Raw genomic sequence first — 25549 nt, forward strand, 5'->3', positions numbered from 1 at the left:
TAAGGGACCAACCCCATTCCTGGGCTTTTTGTAGCCCTTGGCCTCTGCTCTGCAGACAATGGTGAGCAGGCATGGAAGCAGCCTTCCTTTTCCACATTCATTGTGGGCTGCTATCAACTGGCATTAGAAAAGCAAAATAAAGCATGTGTGCTTTGAAGAGGGACAAACAAACCCAGGTGACCTGGCCAACAGTCCATTTTTAAGAAGAGCAGAGTCTATCTTGAACTGCCATTTGGATGAAAAATTGTTGGTCCACGTTAAAGAATTGATTTGGGAACCTGTCGTATGACAAGTGGCACAGAGTGAAGTTGGCATGGTACCTACCTAGGCTGTTCTTCCAAAACCAACACACATGCAACCTCAAACTTCAGAGGTGGTCACCAGATACAGTCGCCCCCCAGCGAGGCCTTTGCCTGTCTTTTTGGTGGTCTCAGGTCTCCTCCTCTTGTATCTTAGCGTTCCCAAAACGGAGCCCAAGGACAAACCTCCCTGGACTTCTCCTACTGACCCCGTTATCTCTTCCACACCGTTGGGCCCCTTGGAGGAGGTGGTCTCACCTCCCCGTGGTGGTGAGAGGCCCTCGGACCGCAGCAGTTGTTCAGCGGTTGTTTCAGCTTCAGTTCTACTGCAGCTGTCGTGGCTCACGTTGTAATGGCTGAAAGGGTTACCCCTAAGGATTTTGGGGAGCCTGGTGACACCAAGAACCAAAAAGCACCTGAGAGCTCACAACAGGTGTAAACAGCCTGACGGGGGTGTTGGGCAGTGCTTGAGGCAGTTGGGCCGCGCTTCCAAAGGCCCCTTGCACAGCAGAATTCATTCCAGTAATGGGCAGGCTGCAGCCACTGGGGCTGATCATTAGGGATTGGGATTATTTTTTTAGCCATTTCCACTTCTGATTTGTGCATCATCTAGACTGCAGCAAGTCCGCAGAGTCCAAAAGGCACACCTTTTTCTGAAGCAACAAACCACAAACTTGACATTTAAAAATCCTTCTTCCATATATTGTCGTAAGGTATGCTCGTACATCTGCTGTAACAGCATCTTTTTCAAGTCTTTGGCTGGAAGTCCAATTATGTTTTCCTACTACAAATGCTATAAACTGTACAGACCTTTCCCTTTTTAACCGCCCCATTAGCTGTGGTGGTGCTTTGATGAATTAGCTTCAGCCCGCAGGAATCTGGTTGCTACACAACGCAGACGTGTCTGTACAGCTCCCAGCTCCCTCCCAGACATCTCAGCCTTTTTTTGCTTATCCCTGCTGAAAGATGCGAGACTGAAAAGATGTAATTTCAATAAAACTCAGGAAAGTCACTGTCAGAATGTCTCAAAGCCTGACCCTCAAGCCCACTGTGACCTCCAGGTTTGGTTATTAGCAAATCTGGTTACAGCCCCGACGTTAGCGATGTGCTGTGTGTGGTATTGGCAGGTAATCTGGTTATGTTCACGTGCAGTGGGTTTTACCATGCAGAAGAGTATGCAGTCAGTTTGGATCCCAATCCCCCAGCCAGAGAGGAATACTTCCATCACAGGAGGCTTGCTATGGGCTAAAAAGTTTGTTTGTTTGTTTGTTGTTTTTCCTAATTATTAGGATGGGAGATAACTTCATGCTGCTGAGAAATACCAGCATTTCTAAAGCTAGGCAAGGTCAAAATCCTGAAACGACAGCATTAAAACTGAGTTGAGCAATGAATTACAAGAAACCTCTATAGGACAAGGAGAAAGGGGAAGCAATCTAGGCTCTGAACATAACCTCATGAAAGAGATGAGCAACCAAGCCGTGCTTTTCTTCCAATTCAGGCTCCCTTCAATAGAAGGGCAAACTAGCACGTGGGTCCCACTTAAGAAATGAACTCTTACAAAAAGACCCTCTAAGGAACACCCTGTTCACTTTTTGTCTGGACAACAGGGTGAACTTTTTGGATCTGATCAAAAGCACAGGCAGAGAAAAAAAATAAACACTCATGTACAATGACAACAACTGTTTCACTAATCTGTAGGCTGTAAGTAAAACCTTATCAGTATGGAAGTGATTTTTCAGTGATGTGCATTAGCCAAACTGTCTGTGGCATGCAGAAACAAAAACAGGCAAAAAACAGTGTGTGAGTTAATGGTGTGCCACGATATTCTAGTAGTTACTTTTGCTCTCTATCTTAATTGAATAAATGATCTGGTTCACAACACACTGCAGGAGCTCAAAACAAACACAACCAAAGCACACCAACCCACAGGATGGTTGTTACAAGTGCACCATCGCCAAAGGAGAATCTCACCCTGCTTCACGATAAAGAGAACTCTGATCGAAACCTTCAATTGTAGCTACACTTTTGACTTCTCATAGGACAGTCAGTGCCACAAAACATGAGCTCCATCTTTGTATTTTCTAGATCTATAACTAAACCTGCATTACCTCTGGATTTTCATGCAAATTTTAATCACTAAAAATATAAATAGTAAATTCCAAACCAATGATGATTGATTTATTTATCCTCAACCATCCAGATACCCTGTTCAGCTTCCAAAGGCCCGACACCTAAATTCAGTTTTCTGTGGCTTTAGATAGAGGCCTGTTTATTCTGGCTATTCTGATAAACCAGGAACTAGGTCAGACGAACCAATTCAGTACCCTTCTAACCGAGGATCTCTATTACACCCAGCACAACCATTGCGCCCCAGATGGCACATACAATTCCTGATATCATAACAGTTATTAGCCATAATTTAGAAAATTTGTACCTGACTCAGCCCCAAAATATTCTCCCCCTAATTGTACCAGCTTAAATGCATTGTCTTTCCTCACATATGCTGCCTCTTTACAGCTGTAGCTTGTACATTGCTTTTACATTGTAGTTTGTACTGCATGTTACACCATTTAGTTACCCATACCTTGACAGCACTACCCACCTCCTTTTTTAAAATTATTTGTATTTTTTAAATGCATGTCCCACCAAAAACGTTGTTCTTTAGCTTGGCGCTAGCTGGACTCCATGAACTAGACGTATGATATTCTCCGGGAGCTGTTCTGCCCTGGGGCCCTTGAGTGTTTTTGTCTCAAAACCATTGCACGTCACCAGTCTGTCTTGTTCTGATTCAAAAGGTTCAAGAACATCACAAACCCAGGTCAAATCCCCAATCACACCTGTGTCGTGCACAGATTAGCAAGGGTGGCCACCACCTTCTGCACTGGGAGCTTTTTCCTCTGAAGCAATCTATAAATTCCACAGAAGTCTATGCCTTGGCTTTCCAAGTGTAGATTTCACACGCAATAAAAATCCATGAATGTAAATCAATCAACAGCTCCCAGTAACAGGATATGCTTGCTCTACATATCCCAGATTGTCCATCAATTCCTGCAGGGATATCCTTTATCCTTCTGGCCTCCAGCTGAACTTTGATCAGCTCATATTTATAGACATCCTTTGTGTATTTCACCTGTTGCACATCCTTTAAAGGGAAGAAAAAAAAAGGAGGAAAAACAAAAACCACCACCACACCACTATCTTTGACCATGTTGAGCAGTGTTGATTCACTCAGGTGAGCTGTTCGGCTTCCTTTTTAAATGGCAACCACTCACTTGGGAAGTGCTGTTAGACCACCACATGTATTTCCCAGGAAGCTGGTGTTAGTCTCTGCTGTTACAGATCCTGATCAGAGTCCGACAGCATGGAGAACCACTTTGAAAATGAGCTGCTTTATCCAAACTCTCAGTTCGTTTTCTCATCAAATGGTAACTCACAAATTGTTGGAAGGCCACTGATACGCTTCTTGATCCGATTCAGCTGAGGGTCATTGCTGCTCTACAAACTCTAAATTAGCCAATATTACCAAACTTTTTTCCTTCTTTCAGAGCTGGGGTATCCGTCGTATCAAGCTGCTATTGCTTTTGCAGGAAGGAACTGGAAAACATTTTGCACACAGCTTTCAGAATCCGCTTCGGCACTTTCAGCTTCTGATCCAAAATAGATTTTTATTTCCAAGTGGATTTTATGACTGCTCTGGACCATATCCAAGTTCTCCCAAGAATCCATTAAACATTCTTTTAGATCCTCTTAGCTTGGCTTCAGAGTTGCTGCAGCTCAGGTTTCTGTACATGACTGCCATGCAGATGGCCAACCTGCAGGGCCCCTCTACGGGAGAACATGCTCTGCACCGCCAAAAACCACCGTGATGAGGGGCCAAGTGGAAGCTGACTTGAAGGGCTCAAAATACTTCCCAACGAGCAGTATTTGTCATGGAGTTGAGCGTGGTACAATTTGTTGATTTATTGTTTGTGACTCCCTCTGCCTTCCAAACAAGGTGTGCAAGCTCTAGAATTGGCACAATGGCCATGAGCACACACAAGGAAAACCTGAGACTCCCTCCCAGCCATCCCAGAACCTTCTCTCTCTGCTGTGACACCACCAAAAAGAGCCAAAAGCATCAGATCAGCAGTTTTACCAGTTTTCTGCTGCTGTAGTACCACAGAGCTGATTCCTCTCCAACATCAATCAAGGCAATGACTTCCCCCTCCCCTCCCAACAGGTTGAATAGAACAGACACTACGAAAAAAAAAAAAACATTTTTTATTCAGTTGAAAAGAAGTCATTTACTCAATCACATTAACTATGCTAAAAATGATTTTTTCTGACTACACCAGCAGTTAAATATTTTCAGCACCAGTTCAGGACACATTAGTGACATTTATCACAACAGGTCTATTTCTTAATGTAGAAGGACATACTAACTTCAGTAGCTGCTACTGGGAAAGGAGTAAGCAGAAGACTGCCCTTTCTTTCCAAATTCTTATCAGCAAAAGTAGCAACTTCTAGAAATAAATAACTGCCAAATTATCTCCCAAATCTTTAAATCGATCTTTTAAAAATAGAGTTAAAATAGATATCTTAATATGAGCTATCATAGATTTTATTTTTTATGTGCTGAATACTCCAAAATGCGAGTAGTTGAGCAAGCATCCAGTACATAACTTTTTAAAATAGTTCTTCCCTCCCCACAATATCAACCCCCCCGTTTTTGTTTTTGTTTTTTTTTTGTTTTTTTATCCAAGTCATGCTGGTTAGATCCCTATCTATAGTGACTTCCCAGTAAACACCACGCTGTTTGATATCACTAGGATATGCTACCATCCTATGAGTGAAAGAAGTCAGTGAGCCGGTGAAAAGCCACCGCCTCACACGAACAGAAAATTCATCCAGTCATTGGCTCGTTCTCTTGGAGCATCAAACAAATCCTAAGCTTTTATTTTTAAAAGCTTTTGTGGTCTTCCTCTTGCTGGGCCAGTTCAGAAGGTCATCGCTGAAGGCAGAACTGATGAAGGCAAATAAACCAAAAAGCAGCAGATAGTAGTGTCTCTCTGTCCTTTTAAACAAATCAAGTTCGCACAAAACAAAAGGAGACAAGGTTAAAATGAAGTTTATTAGTTTTTTTGGTTTTTTTTTAAGCTTTTTTTATATAAAACTGTTTGTGAAACAGCTATTTTATTCCCATGGCAGAGTGACCCCTGAAAGATGCACTAACCCCTTTCTTAAGGCCTTAATAAGAAAAAATTCAGAATTTTTTTGTTGTTGTTCCTTAAACCCAAAAGTTTTACAATTCACATAATTTACAAGAACAAACAAAAAAAAACAAAACAAAACCACATAGTGTAGCCTGTTACACTGACATTCCCTCTTCTCTTTTGGAAAAGCAAAACGTAAAATAAAAAAGGGCTAAGTGGATATTCTGAACAGTTTGAAAGCACGCTGACTCCACCAACGTTCAGACTTCCCTTCCATTTCCCCAAGCTGGCAGGTAAACCACGTCTTCCGCCTGCCTTCAGAACTGAAGGCAGCCTCTGGGAATGATCTGGGGGTGCATGCTGTTGCCACAGAGGACAGCTGCTCCTTTCCCCAACATGGCACCAATGTTTCCACATGTACAAGGTTAAGTTTGTTCGCATGATCTAAGCAAGCAGCAGCTACCTCTTCCTTCGTGAGCCACGACCTAGGAGTCTTCGGATGTTTTTCAAGCTTCCACTGTTAACGTATAGTGTTTCTTAAAACTCTAACCTCCCTACCCCACATACACAAAGTACAAACACCCCATCACCTGCATCCATCCAAGCCTTCCTCCCACACCCTACAATTTATCCTGTGATTTGTTTACCTTTTAAAATTGAATTTCCTTGGATGTTGTGAGAAAGAAAGCGAGAGGAAGGGAGACAAATCCAGTCCGGAGTACTCCCAGTTCCACTGTTCTTTCCTGCAAAATGTAAGGCTCCGCGAGCCTTGCATTGATTTCGGATTTAATATTTAACTTCAGCTTCGGATTTGTTTTTTTAATTTATCTGGGTTTTTGTTAATTTTAATCAAAAAGCATCAAAAGGGATAGCGCACCTTTCATTTAAAACAAAGTCTTTCGAGACTAAAAAATAGATCTTTATATATATATATATTTATCCCTCCCTCTTTAGTTCCCCCCACCTGTTTCCTTTTTCCCCCTCCCCTTCCCACTGTCACTATGGAGATTGTGTCCATGGAAACAGCTGGTTCGGACTCCTTGGTCGGATTCGGTGATGCCATCGGTCTTGAGTGTGATGTAAGAATTGATGAAGGAAGTGCTGGCGTTGGCAGGCACGTCGAGAGGGGGCATGGCTGCACAGTGGGAGAGATTCCATTCACTCACGAATGTCCACCGCTTTTTTTTATCTCAACAGCCTAACCTGAAAAACAAAGCGACACCGGTGATGTGTTGGGAGGCTTCGCTTCCTCGGTCCTCCAGTGCTCTCCCCACGCTTTGGGGAAACGCACCGGGCAGCCTGCTGCTGCAGCAACACCCAGGTCTCGAGGTTTGGGGGCTAAAAATGGACGCAAGCACAATGGTGAAGAGTTCATAAAAGCAAATCCATGTAACAACAAGTAGGAGCTTAACAGCCAGCAGAAAATGAATTAAGCCTGGCTACGGAGGAGCCCAGAGGGCAGAGCTGCCTGCACCCTGACCAAGCAGATAATGGAACTGGTCTCAGCACCAGACGAGTCCGGGCACAGGAACCGAGCTCCTGAAATGGCTGGATTTCACAAGCTAAAGGTAGAGCTATGGCTATACTAATTGCTGATCAAGTAATACCCATTTGTGTTGCCTAATGGCCAGGCTGTGGTGGCAAAAGTTCATGGAAGGACTACACTCGTGATGTCTTTCCAGACACATGTGGGAACGTCCCAGTGCTTGGCATGTTCATTCTCCTGTCCAGACGCTCTGAGGAGACAAAATGAACTCCAGGAGTTCACTACGCTGGTGGAGGTGTAGTTCAAAAGAGAAACTGCAGACAAAGTTAAAATTTCATTTCTCTAAGCCACAGTTCTCATTCTTAATCTGCACAGCCAAGAAAGCAAAGCTTGAAATAATATATTCCTTTCTTCCCTTCTCCCGCAACACAAGCGAGGCCCAGAAGCAATGCATTTATTTAGTAAGTTAACCCTTTGATGCAACTTGGATAAATCCCTCCCCACCAGCCAGTGGGATTGGGTAAAGAAAAGCTCCCGACGCAAGAGGCACATCTGGAAAGCCGTTGATAGCATTCGGGGTGTGCCTGTGAGCAAGGTAACACCCCTGATCACTCAGAGCAGGCAATTAAACTCCAGGAGTCCTCGGTGTGATACAGAAGGCAGTGCCCCTCTGATTAGCAGCACACCAGTTAGATCACATCGCAGCAAGCTACCTCTTGGCTGCAAACATCCCCTCCTACGGGGGTGCCAGGCTCCGAGCGAAGAGTCGGGCAAGGAGGTAGGAAAACAGACGGGTGAGCCGTGGAGTTACAGCTCGAGGGGAACGGGGGGAGGCTCCTAGGCAGTTCAGGCAGCTGACCTGTGTGGTGCTCATTACCGTGCAACTGCGAGCCCGCACTGAAGGAGTGTCAAGGCCGTGTTGCTGTCTCTGGCTCCTGTACAAGTGCCGCTTGCCCATGCCTGGAATCCATCCAGAGCATTAGGCACTGGCTCCGGGAGAAAGCAGGCTCACCACACAGAGTCCTTCCCCGTTCCTGGACGGGATCCAGAGCACCAGACTCACTCTCACAGTCACTCTCCAGATCTGGAGTTGATCCAAATGTTCTGGAGGCAACTGGCTCAGGGAGAAAGAAGCAACAAACAGAGACAGCATACACTGACTTGCCTGGAAGTGATCCAACACGCAGGATTTTTCCTAACTTGCCGGGCTGAGGAGCGAAGCAAGACGAAACAGCCCAACAGCTGACTGCCCCTTCCAGCTTTGCACTAAGGCCTGCGCAGCGGCAGCTACTGTTCCACCAGGACAACAGCAGAAGTCCTCTAAACTTAGTTAATTACCCCCATAATGCAGCAACCCTTTTTTTTTTTAAGAACAGGGCCTTTCGGATTTGCGTGGTTTTTGTTTTGCGATACGAGGTCAGGCTGGACAACTTCATCTCTAAAATATTCTCAGCCCCAAAGGAGGCGGCTAAACAGGACCTTCAGGTGAGAACCACCCGAGGCAAAAGCAGAATTGGGAAGCAATGATGCCTTCGAGAGATGCCTAGAGCACACAGCTAACATGGTGCTGAGATTCCACAGCCTGCAAGGTCTTAAGCCAATACATTGCTGTTGTATATATAAAAATTTAGTGCTGGAAAGTGATGCAGTAAACAGAGCTGCACAAAGGTCTCTGGGACATACTAATAGTCACAAACTCCTTATTAAAAAGCCTACAGAAATCATCCCTGAGAAGACAATTCCTCATCTTCCCTAGTGTTAAAGAGCTGCACCTGATGCACTGTCTGTAAGGCTGCCATCCTGTTCAAGCATTATAAACCACACTGGCTTTTACACTTAAAGAGAAAAGCTTAAAAGAATCCCAACGTCCCTTCCATAGAAGGAAAAAGTTACTCGAATAATAAACTTTGACGTTTAATGCTGTTTGCATGGTAACTGTTTTAACAACACTCCAAAACCAAGAACAAATATCATTAAAAATAAAATCACAGAAAACAGACCTAGGCCAATGCAGCAGTCACTCTACAAAGTGTTTATAGGAAACACTAGCTGTCTTCTGCACTATACTAAAAACCAGAATTCTTCAGTTCATCCCTCATCTTTCATAGAAAACACCATTAAAAGCCCTTCACAGGTACTTAGTTGGTAAACAAGCAAGATTATAAGGCAACGGAGGTGGCTGGGAAGCGAGGAAATGGTGCTGAGGGAAAGGGACCACAGTAATCAGCTCGGACAGCAGGCATGAAAGAGCAACTTCAGCTGCAGTGTTGCAAGAAAAAGAGAAACGACTGCCTGGAGTAAGAAATGCACCTGAGCACTGAAATGAAGTCTGGAGACTTTATTGGGCTAGAGTTAATGGGTAAACGTGGCAACAGGACCTAATTTGAAACCACTTAATTCGTTTAGACCTCCCTGTCGCCACCAAATGGCAATGAACTCGACGGAAATGAAGTAAGAAATCCCTTCCTCATCATATTCCCCAGTGCTGATTCCCACCTCTGCGCTGCTCCCTCCTTGTGCCAGGGAATTCACCCAGCCACACAGCAAACCAGGTTAGGACGAGGGCCTAATCATGGTGAAACTTAATTTCAGACAAATCGAGTTTCTGACCAGGTTCACACGTGGCTGTATGAACGTTTGGGCTCGGCAAAGGGAGAGGCAGGAGGAAGGAGGGAGCTGGGGCTCGAGAGCAGAAGTGCTGCCTTCTGCAGCGCTGCAGTTGCCTGTGACTTAAGGAAAAACCCTTCAAATCCTTATGGGCATGATCAGGGGACTACGAAAAGAGATTTCTGCCACTGGTTTAGCTGGGGGAGTAATCAAGCAGTTGCAACAGCTCACAAGCTTTGTCTCTCACCACTAAACAGAAGAAACTGCTGCAGAAATACAACCAAATTCAAGCCACTAGCCTGAACAGTCTGGTAGCAGGACAAAAAGGAAACACGAATTAGCAATTACAGATTTTCTGCATGTACACAAGATCACCTTGTTATCTCATAGCAGCGGGGAAGAGCACTGCAGGTAAGGAGCCACAGGAGAAGGCAGGTGGAAACTGGAAACTCTCCCCAACTCACCTGTGCTTGCTTTTATTTCCATTCCCAGGAGTACACTTCCCCCCTCACCCCCGCTCCGACTGCTCTGTGCTGAGGCTGCCTTTCACCATCTTGTTCTGCAAGGAGGGAAGAGAGCAAGGAAGGAGGGGCTGACGAACCAGCAAGCCAAAAAGAGGAGGAAAAAGAAAACAAGGGAGAAAAGGAAGACAGGGGTAGGGAAAGTGAACATACAGAAAGTGAGAGAGAGAAAGAGAAGTCAGTATTGAAACCAGACACAGATTTTCAGACAGAGTTTTCCCTGTGACAAAAGCAGGCAATTTTGCAAAAGTAAAGAGGTTGGGATACGAAAGCCTGGTTAAGAAACACAGAATTTAACACAAAAAAAGTAGACCAAACTTAGCAACATCACTTGTAACTACCCCGCAGATGGCTTAAGAAAACCTAAGAGTGCGGTGCCCCCGAAAGGAGAGGTGTCCCATCCCTCTCTGCCCCCCTCTGTGCCTCTGCATCCTCAGCAGTCCTCCCGCAGCAGCACTCGCTGCGCTGCAGACACCCAGCTGGCTGGGGCTGCCAGCGGAAGCTGAACCCTTCCGAAGATGATTAGTTTTCAGACAGCATTCTCCCCGTGATAAAAGCTGCTGTTTTGCAAAAGTAGCACATTCAGGACATGGATGGTTGAAGCATCAATGCTGACAGAAGGAAATGGGGAAGCTCGCTGGGGAGCGCAGGGGAAGGCAGGAGCAGTCCCTCCGGACTTCGCCTGCCTCTGCCTCGAGTGTTAAGCGCAGTTAATGAGGCACGGAGCACCTTTGCTCTCCAGGAGCCACTTATTATGATGAGGTGTATTTACTGACGTGAGGCACGGACTAAAAAAAGGGTAAGAAGCGCTATACTGGGGGACTTAGTGAGTGTCAGTGGATTTATGAAGTTAGCTCCTCCACCCATTAACTACAGAACAGAGGAGTGAGACATTAGACAGCTACTAATTAGCTACTGATGTTAAGCTGTTGCTCCCTAACAGCCTGGTTTTAAACGGTCTAATCTAAAATCTCTTCTCCTTTCAGTTGCTCATGCTCGTAGCTTGCAAAAAAAAATGGGTGTAATTTGTTTCCCAGTCATCCTAGAGCAATGGTTTTCAGCCTTGCTGTTCCAGCCTCCCAGCCGGCTGGAACTCCCCACTCCAGTGACTGCAATGGAAGGAGCACGGCGATGCTATATCCTGCCCTGCAGAAGAATTTGCAGCAAACCAGCAATGAGTAGTGAACCACAGAGCAAGGGCAGAGTCACAAGCAGGCAACAAAAAGCCCTGCTTGACTGCAAACAAATGATTCGTGTATTTACTAAGCAAAAGCCACCAAAGTTCAGTGTCAAAGGCTGCTGATGTTGAACTTCTATTTTTGAAGCGACACAGCAAGTGTGCAGCGGGGTAGTTTCACATAAAATTCACAACTTTTATTGCCTCGTGAAGTACCTTAATCAACCTATTTGGCAGTGTTCCCCCTCTCGCCCCCTCCAAGATTACTTCAGAAATCATTGTGCCTCTTCAGCATCTTTTCCAAGAGGTTGGGTTCCATAAAACAGTCGTTTCCTTTCATGGTTTGGGTACCATCCGAGCGAATACTAATATACAGCAGTGCTGACCCAAGCCAGCCATGAAAAGCTTTAGAACCATCTTTCACTGTAATACTTCAGGCAGCGGGCAGCAAAAATAAAACAGCCTTCATAGATGCAACCTTCTTACTCTCTTTAGGCAAGTATCCAAAGCTGGGAAGAAGGTGGCACTTCTGGAGTTGCATTCCACAGTAAGGGGAGCTCACCCCTTCCCTTTTTGTTAGGCAAGAAGTGCAGGCTCATGCAACATTAATGCATCAGTTTAAGCTCGCTGTGAATTTTCAACATCCTCTCCACAGTTTTACAGAGTAAGTGATTTTCTTTTGTATGATGGAAAGTAGGCCAGGTCTGGATCACTGACTCAATGCCCCCAGAATCTTCCAGTGCATTTTAAATACATCTACATAAATGCATCATATTGTGGTGAAACATCTAGAAAGGAACATGAGACTAATTCTTGTGTGTTTACAAAAGACAGATTAAAGATAATCTGTGAAGACAAAAGACCACCAGATGTCAGTCTAATTCTAGGCAGAGAAGAGATCTGCAGACAAGAACTAAATGGAAACTAATCCCTGCTAGAGAGCAACAGAATTACTCCCTATTATCATTTATTCTTCCAGCATGTGCCATCCACACTCTCACACAATTTACGTTGTACCCAACTGGCCACAAGAACACCATTTTCCTGGATACTAGAGATGCAACCTCCCTTATGGGCTATGGATTGGGGGAGTGGGAGTGGGAGGCATGAAGGTGGATGGATGTTCCCAGCCCTGTATCACACTGCTTATAGGCACAAGAGAGTCTGTTCTGTCTGTCTTGCCTCCGCTTTCCACCCAGAGCAATGAACTCCAGCTCCTAGCACCACTGCATTTGCAGGCTCCAGGGACATTCAGTGAAGCATGCCCAAACCCTAGGCAGAAGCAGCATGCCGAATCCATCACCAAAGCCAGGAAACAGTGGGTCTTTTGGAGAGCCAAGGATCTACAGAAGAGCTGAACATATATTGTAGGCTGAATGGTAGGACTCAGTCGAGTTACTACCAATTTACTAGGACAATGTGTTTCAGGTTTGTGACTACAGCAGTTCACGTTTCCATGAGCTACTCTTCTTTTTGCATCCTCAGTAAATCCATGAAAAAACCCACACCACAGCTTGCAACGCAGCACTTGAACAGAGGCAGTGAGCAGTGTACTGATTCTATCACAGAAGACAGGAAATGAAGCTGGGTTTTCTAAAGAGTCATCAAGGATCTAAAGAACAACTGAGCAGATACAGCAAAAAACTTCATTTATCTTCTTAAACTCTCCGCATTCTTCTCAAGTTGGTGTTTGCCCCCAGAACATACCACAAGCACACATCACAGAAGAATTCATCTAAAAGCATCTCTGACTACAGATGTTATCCGGGTCTGAAATTACTGAAGCAAATTTAGATACCAGAAGAGGGCAGCAAAAAAGCAGGTCTAATACAGGAGAAGATTCTTACCTTGTGCTTGGGGCACCTCACTGAGAAATTCTCTTCGTTTAGTAAACAATCTAGGGGAGGAGAAGACAGCAATTTATTACATTTTTAATATATATAAAAAAAACAACTTGAATAATACATCGCATGTTAGTCTTGCTTCTCCGGTATACATTTTTATTTTATACATTTATACATTTTATTTTAAACATCTTTTTTTTAGGAATACTGTCTTACTAGCAGGTTTGTCCCTGACACCCCCACAGTTTTAGCAAATAAAATTCCTAAACCTCCCAAGTGACAACATCACCTGGATGACCAAGCCAAGTCCAAGCATCCCCAGTCTCCCCACTCCTCTGCATCGCCGAGAGGAATCACAACAGCAACTCTACAAATCCTGTACCCCAACCCCCTTCACCTACTCCAGCCTTCCTTGCTACAGCACAAGGAAGACAGGCACCTTGATCCGATCTGAACAGATGATCCCTGCTTCATACTTGGTAGGAAAATCTTTGCCTTTCATGCTTACCCCAAGGCCCTGCCAACATGGGGGCAGAAGGGGAGTGTGTCTCTAGCTATGCGTGTATATGACAGTTTATTTGCAATCCCAAATCCCGGTGATCAGTTTACACTTTGACACTATCCCTGGTAGTCAGGTCACTCATGCTGCTCTTGGATCTGCTTCCACGATTCGTGTATGTGAAGCCTCTATGATCTAAGAAATAGCTTAATTAATGATTTAAACTTATTACGGAAATGGGGCACCTATGCAGAAGCGCTTGTTTAGGAAGGAATTATGCAGTACAGTTGCCCACGGAGCATTTCTTCACGGGCAGAGACAGTTCAGGTGTTGCCTCCCCTCTCACCCTCGTGCTCAGGTATCTCCAAGAGCTGCAGGGACAGCAGCAGTGCTGTCCGACTGCCTCTCACCCTGCAGCTTCCAGGTTGCCTGTACTTCACCCTCACAGCCAGGTCAAGGAGCAGCAGCACCCTGCCAAGGAAATTCAGCTGCCTTCCCTGGGCACCCTGAGCTGCAGAGGCACCTCTTAACTCGCCCAGACTTCTCACATCATTTTTTCTGGTTGCTTCAGGAACCAAAGGCAGGCTGACCCGACAGAGTGAGAATTCAGCAAGGTGCTTACAGCCGCCCGTCTTCTCCAACCTACCCAAAGAGTGAGCAAGGAAAGAAGCACGCTGGTAAATAAAACGTGCTAATTTAAAATGCTCTTAAGTATGTAGCATAACCAGCGCTACCTGCTGCTTCAATCTGCTGGAAGAGTTTAGCAGACAGCAGGAGACTGCAACTAAAGCTTGAGGGAAAAGCTTTCGAGACACCCAAGCTTTGGCAGAGCATCTCGCCGCTATGAAATGCTTATGTTTCAACATGAGTGCCTCTGGCCTGAATCAAAGGGAAACAGCATGCACTGGGCTAAGTTACTTGAGAGATTTTAGCAAGGAAGAGTGAAACCCTTAATCCTGCCATGGATAACGATTTCAAATGTGGTATTAGCAAATAACAGAAAAGAAGTAAAGAAAATGTGTCTCTTTATAAGGGCAGGAATCATACATTTAGACTATACATCCTGAATCACCACTGCATAATACAGCAATATAATAAAAAATATACAGAGCAGTGATCAAAAATATAAACAATATGTTAGAATAGCATTTTCTTTTTCTTTCTTGGAAATTCACCATGGGTAGCGAATGCAGTTCTCTATCTCATGCATCAGAAAGGAACAAGGATCATAAAAGGATCAGGAATGAGAGTCAGATACCTTGTACCTCACGTCTGATCTGATTATGGAGCTCTATTTCTTTGTAAGTCTGGCATTTTTGTTGCAACAACTAATAAAAGACCCAATTAATGACGATTTTTTGTTTCTCTTAAGGGACAACTGTGAAAAATAGCTCACTACAAAACCAGCTGAATAACTGAGGCAGCAGAACTTGCTCATCATTACCAAGTTGGCCTGGATTTCAGTTAGCAAGTATTTCATATCACAGATTACAATTCACCACGAAGTCATCAGACACATCGCTATGATCAGCTCATCGTGGCAGAAAGGGAAAAAGAAGAGAGGCTTGTCCTTGTTTGCACAGATTTTCTTCCATAAAGTAGTCAGGGAAAACCTAAGACATTTTTAATAGAAGCAGTTTTTCTTCTGCAAGCTTCACACTTTGTCTCACCCTCTGTGTTCTCCTTGTTACTCATCTTTAACGATACTTGTGAAGACACAGGATTTCTGCTCTCTGAAAATTCGTTTTATTTTGCTGCTAGTCTTGTCCTAATTTACTATAAAAAAAAAAAAAAATTGTGTTCCTGATACTCCCTACCATAGATGCTGTGGGGGTAAGCGTGCCCCAATAGTCCGGATCTGACTCCAGGTGGGGAGGAAGAAGCAAAGGGAGCAGATACAAAATTTCAGAAAACAAAGATCCTGTTTCCATGGAGACATCCCTAGGACTAAGTTATCTTGAGATATCACAGGCTCTTCATAAATTTGGACAGACGGAAGCCAAACACAGACAACGTTAACCGCAGCCATTTCCATATAAAAATTATTTAAGTGGCACTACTCATCTTGATTTTTATGCAAATGGCTAGCAGGAGTCCTCTTGCACAGAAGCACGCCCAGTATTGCCAAAGATTATTTTCTATGAAAGGAGATTAAAATGAAGGCTGACTCGGGATATATACAAGCATCCATATGTACAAACGGGAGGGTTACGGAGCCGCATGCCTCGCATAGCAGCCAGTTAGCAGCAGCAGCACAAAACCTGGCTCCTCACCAGGGCCAGCACCAAGCCCAGGTCACGCCACAGGGCCTGCCTCCAGCACTGCAAGGAGCTGAAGCATTTGGAGGTATTTCACCAAAAATATAGTGCCTTTCAGCTGGGGGAACAGTAGCTGTCAGGGCGCTAGCTTCTAATCCACAGGAATGCAAAGGTGAAGACACATTTCGGCTCAGTGTAACTGCCTAGGAATCCACCACACATCTTTAGGCCCAGCTACGGCACCGTCACACTGCCAGGGCTGACAGAGTAACTCTGTCAAATGCTAAGTGCTTGTGACCTGACATACCCTAAAAAGCACTCCAGGAAGTGTTTTCTGATTTTTCTTCCTAAGGTACAAAAGAAGTCATACGTATTCTAAAGGCCTGAGAGCCCCTGTAAATGGCCGCACAAAGTTTTGAGGCCTCAGAACCAGATCCTCAGTAAAGCAAGGGGGACTCCAGCCTTCCTAGCAGGACAGGGGACTTCAAAGAAAACTACCACAGAGCTGAAGGAACTTGAGAATTATCTGTATTTGATTCACTACAAGAAAGACAGCAGCACTGCATAACCAGTAAAAAGGGTTTATAGGCAGGCAGCAGACTGAGGCAAGAGAGAAGACTGCTGATCTGCTTCTCCAGGAGGCCTGCATTTTGCTGCTTGGGCATAAATGAAAATCATGTCCTTTCCCATACAGCTTTCTTATTTCTTTTATACAGATTTACTGGAAGAGCAGCTATAGATTAGGACAGCTTGATTATTTCCATAGATAAAAACAACTGCAAGCAAGGTCTTTACTGTCATACCAGCAGACTGAGATTTTCAATGCTAAGAAAATGCTTCAAGCTGGGCTCTCTTGTTTGTTTTGGTTGAAACCTCCGGCTAAAGCAGTCTAACCATTTCCTTCAAACTCTCTTGGAAAATGTTATTCTGCCCATGTCAAACATCCCAGCAAACTTTGTCTGACAGTCTCTAACAAACTCTAATCTGCAACAGGATCTGAAGTTTAGCTACGGCATTCTCTTGCCAACTTAACACAGAGTCAGCAAACACAACCCTCTGCAAGGAGGTAAAGGGATTTTGATCTGCATGCCCTCAGGAGAGGTTTTGTAGATTTCAGTAGTTAAATCCCTGAAAATTCCACCCGATGTGCTTTTGAATGGGGACAGACCGGTCTTTTCTGTAAATGAACCTGTGGCCTCAGATGCAGGCACCAGAACCCAAAGCTGTGAGGTTGTCAGGGCCTCCTGAAGTCTGTGCAGCCTGAAGGAAGGAGGCAACCATTTCAAAACTGTGAGGCACTAGTCCAGCAGGCAAAAAGGCTAATGGTAAGGGAAATCTGGGGCAGGAGAAAGAGTGGAGCACTCGCCTAGGAGAAGTTAGGAGCAGGGATGAGTGGAAACAGAAGTACGCGATCGAGGAGGGGAAGAGAGGGGAGAGGAGAAAGCCAGAAGTCCTTGTTCTCAGTAAATCATACTGTTCCTGGACCGAAACCAGAGTTCCACAAGTTTTACCATTCCTCTGCTATTCTTTAAGTATGCTGGTGAAACTCACAGCCAAAGTATCCTGTCTCCATGCAGCTCCAGCCCACCAAGTGGCTTGCGATTTATTCCTGCCATATTACTCAAAGCAGGGAAATTAGCTTGGAATGGTGCCCTCTGACAGATGGCCACATGACAATGCGATGTCTCATGACAAAATTTCAAGTACAAGAAAACGAAGCAAGCATAGCCTTGGAACCTGAATACAAAAAGCTACTCCAAAAAAAAAAAACCAACTACCTCAGAGGTTGCAATGTCGAGACAAATGTTAGGAAATGACAAATTTAATGTAGCCCACTTCAATGTATCAAATGGTAGACATATTATACTACGTTTAACATGGATTTAATACAGATTTAATAGTAGGGATTTAAGAGTATGACTGTACACTATTTTTTCCATGGAACACTGCCTCTTCTGTGCATGACACAGAACTGCTCTTGGGAATCAGTCATGATTGTTCAGTAAATTTGTCATCTGGAGGATCCTACTGCATTTGCTGAAGTGGAGTAGATTTAATGAGGAAGGTATTATCTGAAGAAAAAGGACAATATCTTAAGTTTGATACCTGTATTTAGAACAAAGAAAATGCTACATACTATACATAAAAATTCAAATTAAGCACCTTGAACTATTGGACACATTCTCTATAATTCATTTTGCGTTTTCATGGCATTGAAAAGGCCATGTCAGAAACCAGAAGTAAACTACTAAATGCAGTATGAATGCAAATATGATGATTCTCTATCTCAGATGTACAAGCCTGTTAACATTCACAGAACTCTTTGGCATGATGGACATGAACATTAGAGAATTCCCCAGCTCTACTTTCAGAACTGAGAAAGAATCTTATGTGGTAAATTAAATACAGAGTTACACAAACAGCGAGGATAACGTAATGTTCATTAATTGAGTTCCCCTTCAACCTATGAGCTAAGGTAGAGCCCTATGGAAAAATAAATCTTTAATGAGGTGATCACTATCTTATAAGATACATTCCTAAGATAACAACATTAAACTTGCAAGGACAGCCTTATTTCTGGCATTTTTGAGTGTGATTTTTTGCAACCTTAATAATGTTTCTTTAACGTTGTATTTCATGTAAAATCAAGACTTCTCCATCTCTATTGTGAGAATAGTAGTATTCCACTGCTATATTAATTGCATTAAATACACTTCTATTGGAATGTGCTCCATTAGGGTGGGATTTCACAGCCAGAAGTGCAATGTAGTCATTCAGCAGTGATCATACCTACTTCGTTTCGTATCTACTAACATTTGAAAAACAGCATAAAAAAAATAGATAGAGCTACTGTGGAAGTGGGATAACAAACAGGAAGCTTGCAATTATATGCCAGACAAGAGATGCAATCTTGAATCCTTACTTCCTTGATACTAGTGAGATGCACAGTACTGGAATACTGGGACATTATTCATTCTAAAATTCTAAAACTCCTCCTCTAAACACTGAATAAAAGTAGCAAATTCAGCAAGTGCAAACCATCCAAGCTGTTAGCTTACACAGTAAGTAAAAATTGGACCTACTGAACAGACTGGCTGAAATGCTTGTAAGGAAGGGGGAGAAGGAAGGCTGTGCTGCAAGTAGTACTGAAGTTTCTACAAACATTTTGCACTTGAAGTCACTATAATGCCTATCTATACGAGTCTAACTCTGAAAGAGGGGAAATATCTTTCTGGTTGCTTGCATCCTCTTACAGTTTTTTTCAGCCAGTTCTCACATTGCAGCCGCTTTTCAGTTGCCGTAGCTGCATTCTGCAGAAGCAGGCTTTTTCTGCACTTTCAGGTAGATTCCTTTTCATTACGAGTTCCATCTTGTCCCAGCATGTTACTGTACACTGTTTATCTGATGCCATTCTTCATCATTTCTATTACTGTGTTTTCATAGATAGAAATGTAGTTAGCGTGTCATTCCTTCTTACCTGCATCGATGGCACATGGGTAATGGTATCGGAAGGAGCAGCCTTTGTTGTAGCAGCCTAAGGTGGCTCCTGGTTCCTGGCAATGGGAACATTTCTGAAAGGGAAACCAAGAAACGGCAATGAAGACTGTAACGAGCTTTCCAAAAATCCCTGTTTTCCTGGGAATGTTATCAACCACATTCCAGCACAAATTTCTTGAGTAACACAATGTCAGACTGTGTCTTTACACACCACAGAAAGAAAGGCCTATTGAATAAAGGCAACATAAGCTGTTTCAAACGAAACTTTTCAGCTGTGCTTTAACCAGGCAAGATACACCAACTGTTCAAACCAACCGTTCAGAAAGAACTTGAAAACACTTCTCTCAAATCCATCTCACTGAGCCATGTCTCAGTACCTGACAATGACATCAGTGTTAGAAGTGGCAAAGAGCATTTACGAATCTACACTAGCTTTAAAATGAAAATTAGCACGACAGCGAAGGATTTAGAAGACACCATTAGCATAACAGTAATTTGGTCACATCGATTTCATTATCACCAGCGGTCCAGTTGAGCCTTTTTTCATATGTGATCAAAAAAGGTTTACATGGAGCACAGGAAGATGCCATCAAGGTAAAATACCTCACCAAATGGCACATCTCCCAACAAATGCTCGCAGTGCCAGAGACGCTCATACATTTATTTTCAAAGTAGTAAAGCTCATCTGATGAACGTGTTCAATTTCCATTACTTAAATCCCAGCATCTCAACTGGTCAATGATGGATTTGATCGTATTATCAGACAGATGTGAATGCGGCAGAATGAAAGCCACTCACCCATTTACTTCATCCCGAATGACTTTACGGGATAGGCCCACCGTATATCTCATTCAGACAGCAACTTTTTCTATTGGATGTATATGGTGAGTGATTTTCATCAGCTCACCTCAGATTCTGATGGAAGCTGATTTCTGACAGCTTGACATTTTTCAAGAAAACAAAGTCACATCTGGCAGCAGGCTGAGAGCCCACTCTGATCTATAAAGCAAAATGCAAAAGGACTACTGGCAGAAAAACATCACCTGCAGCAACTTCTTGGTTATACCTAAGAGACACAGGAACTGGGCTTTGCCGATAAATGTGACCACCACAACATATTATTACTGGTACAATTCACCTTCAGCTCAGGCTATGAAAAGTTGCCTTTGGTCACTGACTGCACACAGACAGATGACGACATGACCTAAAATCTCTCTTTCTGCTGGAACAGCTAGCATCAAACTACACGTACCCCATCGACACTAGGAGAAGTACAGCAGGCAGAACAGACGTGCCCAAGCTAGCAGCATGCCTGGCACTGCACAGAAGTGTAGTTGCTCTACCATTCCAGCAGCCTCAGATGCCAAGGTGGCCACAGGGGCTCGACCACACTTCTACACATCCTTGACGTACGTGCACGTGGCAGCAGAGGTCTGCACAACAGACATGGCCGATGATTATAGCCCCAGAGAAATCCCCCAGTCTGAATGAACAGGGCTTTCGTTACAGCATTGCAAAAAAGTACTAAGAATATCTGACAGTCGCTGCTCTTCCCACTCTTCTGTGCTCCGCAGACAGCGATGACTGGAGTTTGTATTTCAGTGACTGAACGAGGATGAAAGCAAAATTAGCTCCAGCCATAAACCAGGTGGCCCTCTTCAAATCAAAGCAGATGCAACTAGCAGGCAAGCTTGTGAGGCATCACTTCTCATGACACGTACAACTCCAGTCTTGAATACTGCCTTCTCTTCTCAGTTACGCCAAAGCACTTTGAGCCTGATCTTCAACATTCCCCATCGCGTCTATCTTCTAAGCAACGAACGCGTATCATGACAAACTACTGCAGTATTTTAATGTAAGGAAAGTGCCCCTGAGGCTTAGAAAGAGACACCCAGGCAGCTTATTTTTGCCTGTCAGAACACGAACGCTGGTTTCTAAACGTTAAAACAAAAAAAAGGCTAAACCAATAGTTAAATATACACCAAAACGCATGGACCTCTAGCCAAACTGCTCTGTAATTCATTCTCTCGTGGGAGTAAAACCAAGTTTCATGTATAGAAAATGTCTTTTCCTGGCTATGAAATCAACCCTAGAAGAATATTATGTACTGGCAATAGTCCCAGATTCACCTATGCCAAGTACTCACAAAGTGCAGCTTGAGGAGCTCTGAATCGGAGCTCTTTACCTGGACGCGCTATTCTCTCTTTCAGATGTGGCTGCCGAAGATTAATTATTCTAGCAGCCCAAATTGACTATTCTTTTTGAACACAGATATGAATTTCTAGTTTTGTTCCTCAGAGGCATTCTGTCCTCCCCACTTCATCCAGCCTTTGAAGTACCACCACGCTGCTGCAGCAGCAGAGGTCATTGTTCCCTGGAACACCGTGTCCTGTATGGAACAGTCAGTAAGAGCAGAAGAGCTACAGCAGCGGAGATTAAACTGCAGCTGTGTCAAATATTTCTTATAACTAAAAAGGCATGTCACAAGAGCGCGCCGTGTGATACAGCCGAAAACAAAAAGACCCCCAGCAACATTTTTGACGCTTTTCCAAATGTTAATTTAGTCTTTGAACTAATTCTTTATTGCACCTAGCGTGGTTTGCCTTGCCGTTCTGAAACCTGCAGCCGAAACGCGACCGGCAGATTGGGGACTTTTAAGAGCGCCTGTAGTGCTCAGCTGAGCAGAGGCACAGAATATTTTCACTCTGGCTGCAGTTAGGACTGGCTAGGCAGGAAAAGCGGGGAGTTAAGATGCCCGAGGACGAGCATCGAGCCTTTATGTCCTTTTTTTTTTTTTTCCAACCTGCCTGACCAACTAGATTATTACCAAGGTTACCTGCAGCTACGCCCACGACAGCAATTCCCCAGTGGACTGCAATACCATCGACTGCTCAAGGCAGAGATCATCTGCTGCTGCTGGCTCCCCTGCTGCTGAACAAGTCTCCATTCTGGCAGATGCTTCTGCTTTTCACAAGCCACTGACAGTCTAATGGCCCCATTTCTTCTACCTCCTGGGACCCCCGACCATCTGCTTCTTTCAGGGGAAGCTGGGGGAACCACATACACAATAACTACTCTTTTCTTCCGAGTTCTTCCTTCTTGACACGCCACAGACTGAACAAAGCAGATACCCTACAAAGTTGTACGGTGCTAAAACACCTTACGAGCCTATCACTTAACCTTTGAAAGAGATGATAATAACGTAATGCCACATGGTTTCCAAATATCTCCAGAAACAAGACAGAATATAGTGATGACAAACTTTCCAGCTGGTTTCAGGCTTCTTTTGCAAGACATTATTGCTGCGTCTTGAGAAGCATGGCTCCCGTCAGTACCTTTTGAGGCTTTGGCCAGAAGCTTACCCTTACCTATTTATATTGCAAGAACAAATAAATAAAAGAGGGACGCTACAATTAGAAACCGATCTAAAACCGAAATAAAATCCTGGAGTTTCATATGTGAAATAAGTAAATTGGGCTTAATGACCGCTAATCGCTCTCCTTGGTCCATGAGCACATTTCCACCCAAACCCCACCATCCTGCAGCCATTCACCAGCAGATGGTAGCAGCCTGCTTGTCACTTGTACAGGAATTATAGCATTCTTAGCCAGGGAAACAGCACTCAGGCTCTCATGGGAAGAGAAATTCCTTTTGCTCAGTAAGCAGCCTGCTTAACCTCCCCTGCTTGATAGAGCTGAAGGCTGGTACTTGGAGCGCGCTCCCATTGGGAGGTGCCAATGGGTAGCAATCATTGCCAGGCATCTAATCAACTCCTGGCTTCGATTTCAAAAAAAAAAGAGAGAAAGAAAGAAGAAAAGACCACACAGCGAAGATTGATTCTGAGGTCCTATCTCCACAATTCATCTCTGGCCACAAGGCACATACATCTCACTTAGAATAGGCTGGAGAGACTGAAAAGTGCCATTTAGAAGAGACACTCCATCCCTTGAACTAAATTATCAATAGTATTAACGCCAGATACATTGTCTCTACTCCTCCATGCTATTAGCAGCCCATTTCTTCCTCGTTACAGCTCATCCTTCTCTGTCCACCGAAATGAAGCAGCACCCAACCTGGAAGTGGGAGCAGCAGGGGGACGCTGCCACAGCCCTAGCAGCCTGCTCTGATTCACCCAGAACACTAAAACCTCCTCTGGCTGCACTCCTTTTGTTCCAAGGGCTTTTGCTTTGTTTCTTGTTTTGCTTTTTGTTTCGTTGGTTGTTGTTTTTTTTTTGGCCACACATGCTCCTTCATTACTACACAAGTAAGCTCTTCTGGCAGCACACTGTTCTCAATAAAATACAGAGGGGTGTGCATGTTGGGTACCGTTCGTTGCCTCCCTCAGGGCTGCAGCAGAAGTCGTTCCCAGCTCCACACTGGTCCTGAGCCAGCCAACCTCCCTGCTCCTGGGCTGAGCACTGGGACGAGCTCTGAGCACCACGCGGCTGTGTCCCAGAGGCACTGACCAGTGCCTACCCAATGCTCATGGACATCCACAGCAGATGTGACCGTGTCATGTTTTCGACTGTCTATAACCCTAGAAGGTTTTTCTCACCCACTGGTTGCTTCTTTCTGTTTCTTACCAGCACGCAGGCCTCCTGAATACCTCCCTCCAGAATGCCTCTTCTTCCTTTGCTCTCTCTTTTCTTCCCTTTTCCTTTGATTTGCTTTCTAGGTATCTCCTTATTTTTCCCCTTCCTGCGTAGCAGTGTCAGGAATAAATACGTGAAATGAAATGGAAAGCAACAACTAAAGGTCACTTAAAAAGAAAAGCCAGCAATATAAAATAATTAAAAAAAAAAAAAAAAAAAAAGAAACACATGGTGTTAATTATACAGGTGTAAATCCTCACTTTACACAAATTTTCCATACTCTCTCCTTGATCTGTTTAAATCCTATGCTTTCAGGAAAACAACTGCTCCTGTAGAAGAGCACGGCACAAACTCAGCTAGAAGGCAGGGCGGCTTTCAGAGCCGGCCATGTCAGGAGGAGGAGAGCCACCAGCTCCTTGGCACGCAGCAGCTGGCAGGCCAGCAGAGGACTCGGCTGCAACATCCAGGCGAAAGGGCAGCAGAGGCAGCAGGCAGCCACCTTCCCGTTCCTGGAAAGCAGGACACGGAGAGACGACTTGCTGCAACGAGCCACGAGGAAAAGCTGAAAGATCTTGGCTATCACACACTGTTTGCTAAAAGAGAAAGGGAAAAGGGATTTTGGAAGACTGCTGTTAAAAGGGACTGGGATGGAAAAAGGCAGGGGGCTGACGTTTTTAGGAAGTAGGAGAGGAGAACAGCATTTTCACTCTGATATCCAGACACTGGTTAATGAAAAAAATTGCTTTTGGGATTGGGGCTAGAGATAACAACCACTACTAAAGGATACTGAATTATTAGCTTCCATTTCCTGTAAGGCAATTTAAGTTCTCCAAAGAACAGGCACAAAATATCAGAAAAAAATGAATCCTGCAATTAAAAAGAAGAAGAAAAAAATCCTTCACACTTGCACTATTAAAAGATATCTCCTGCCAATGGTGATACGCTCGTGTGGCAAGCAAATCAAGTAACAACAAAGAAATAATCACTCAAGTAGGGCTGGGCAGCTATCTCGGATTGAAGAAACTAAGGGCTAATTTAGATTTCAAGATTTCAGCAAAGGGACAAATCAGCGATCTGGAAGATGCCATCGCTGTGCTATAAAGCTGCAGCAGGAAACACAGAGAAGAGTCAGAGCTGCAGTGCTGCATGGGCTGCTGAAGCACAAAGGGAAGCTGCAGCTCAAAATGGATGGCATGGAAAAAGAAATACAAGAACTAAAAATGTCTTAAAAAGGGGAAATCCTATTCAAAACACACAAAACCGATTAAAGTGATTCAAGTACAGCAGAAGCACTTCAAATAAACATAGAACAGAGCTTTATTTCCCTCAACTTGAAGGAAAAAAGAGAAAGTAGCAAGAACAGAAATAAATTGTTAGTTTTGACAAGGAATGGGGTTTGTCAGCAAAAATTTCTAAGGGTCTATGCAGACACCTAGGCCATTCAACTGCATTCCTAACAGATGTCAAAAGGGGGGTGAACAAGAAGGTGATGAAACTCGCAAACTTTGTAAAATTATGCAAGGTAGTCAAATCTCACTGCTGGTAAAGAGCTGCAAAAAGCTCTGACAGTGCTGGG

The 25549-nt window shown here is 44.1% G+C and overlaps 1 protein-coding gene across 3 annotated transcripts in view; it reads right to left on the minus strand.

The window, feature by feature from the left end:
• Positions 1–4543: 4543 nt before the first annotated feature.
• TCF20 (transcription factor 20) overlaps positions 4544–25549 on the minus strand; it is a 41965-nt gene continuing 20959 nt past the window's right edge. The window contains exons 2-5 of one of the 3 annotated variants that reach the window (XM_032196846.1): positions 19362–19455; positions 13130–13179; positions 10049–10143; positions 4544–6694 (exon numbers count right to left, since the gene is read on the minus strand). In XM_032196846.1, the coding sequence (XP_032052737.1) occupies positions 10093–10143; positions 13130–13179; positions 19362–19455 (195 nt within the window). In that variant the 3' untranslated portion in view covers positions 4544–6694; positions 10049–10092. Of the gene's footprint in view, positions 6695–10048; positions 10177–13129; positions 13180–19361; positions 19456–25549 lie in introns of all 3 variants that reach the window. The other 2 variants (XM_032196838.1, XM_032196855.1) reach the window with 2 other exon arrangements.

Source organism: Aythya fuligula, chromosome 1 (genome assembly GCF_009819795.1).
Source record: "Aythya fuligula isolate bAytFul2 chromosome 1, bAytFul2.pri, whole genome shotgun sequence".
Taxonomy (NCBI): domain Eukaryota; kingdom Metazoa; phylum Chordata; class Aves; order Anseriformes; family Anatidae; genus Aythya; species Aythya fuligula.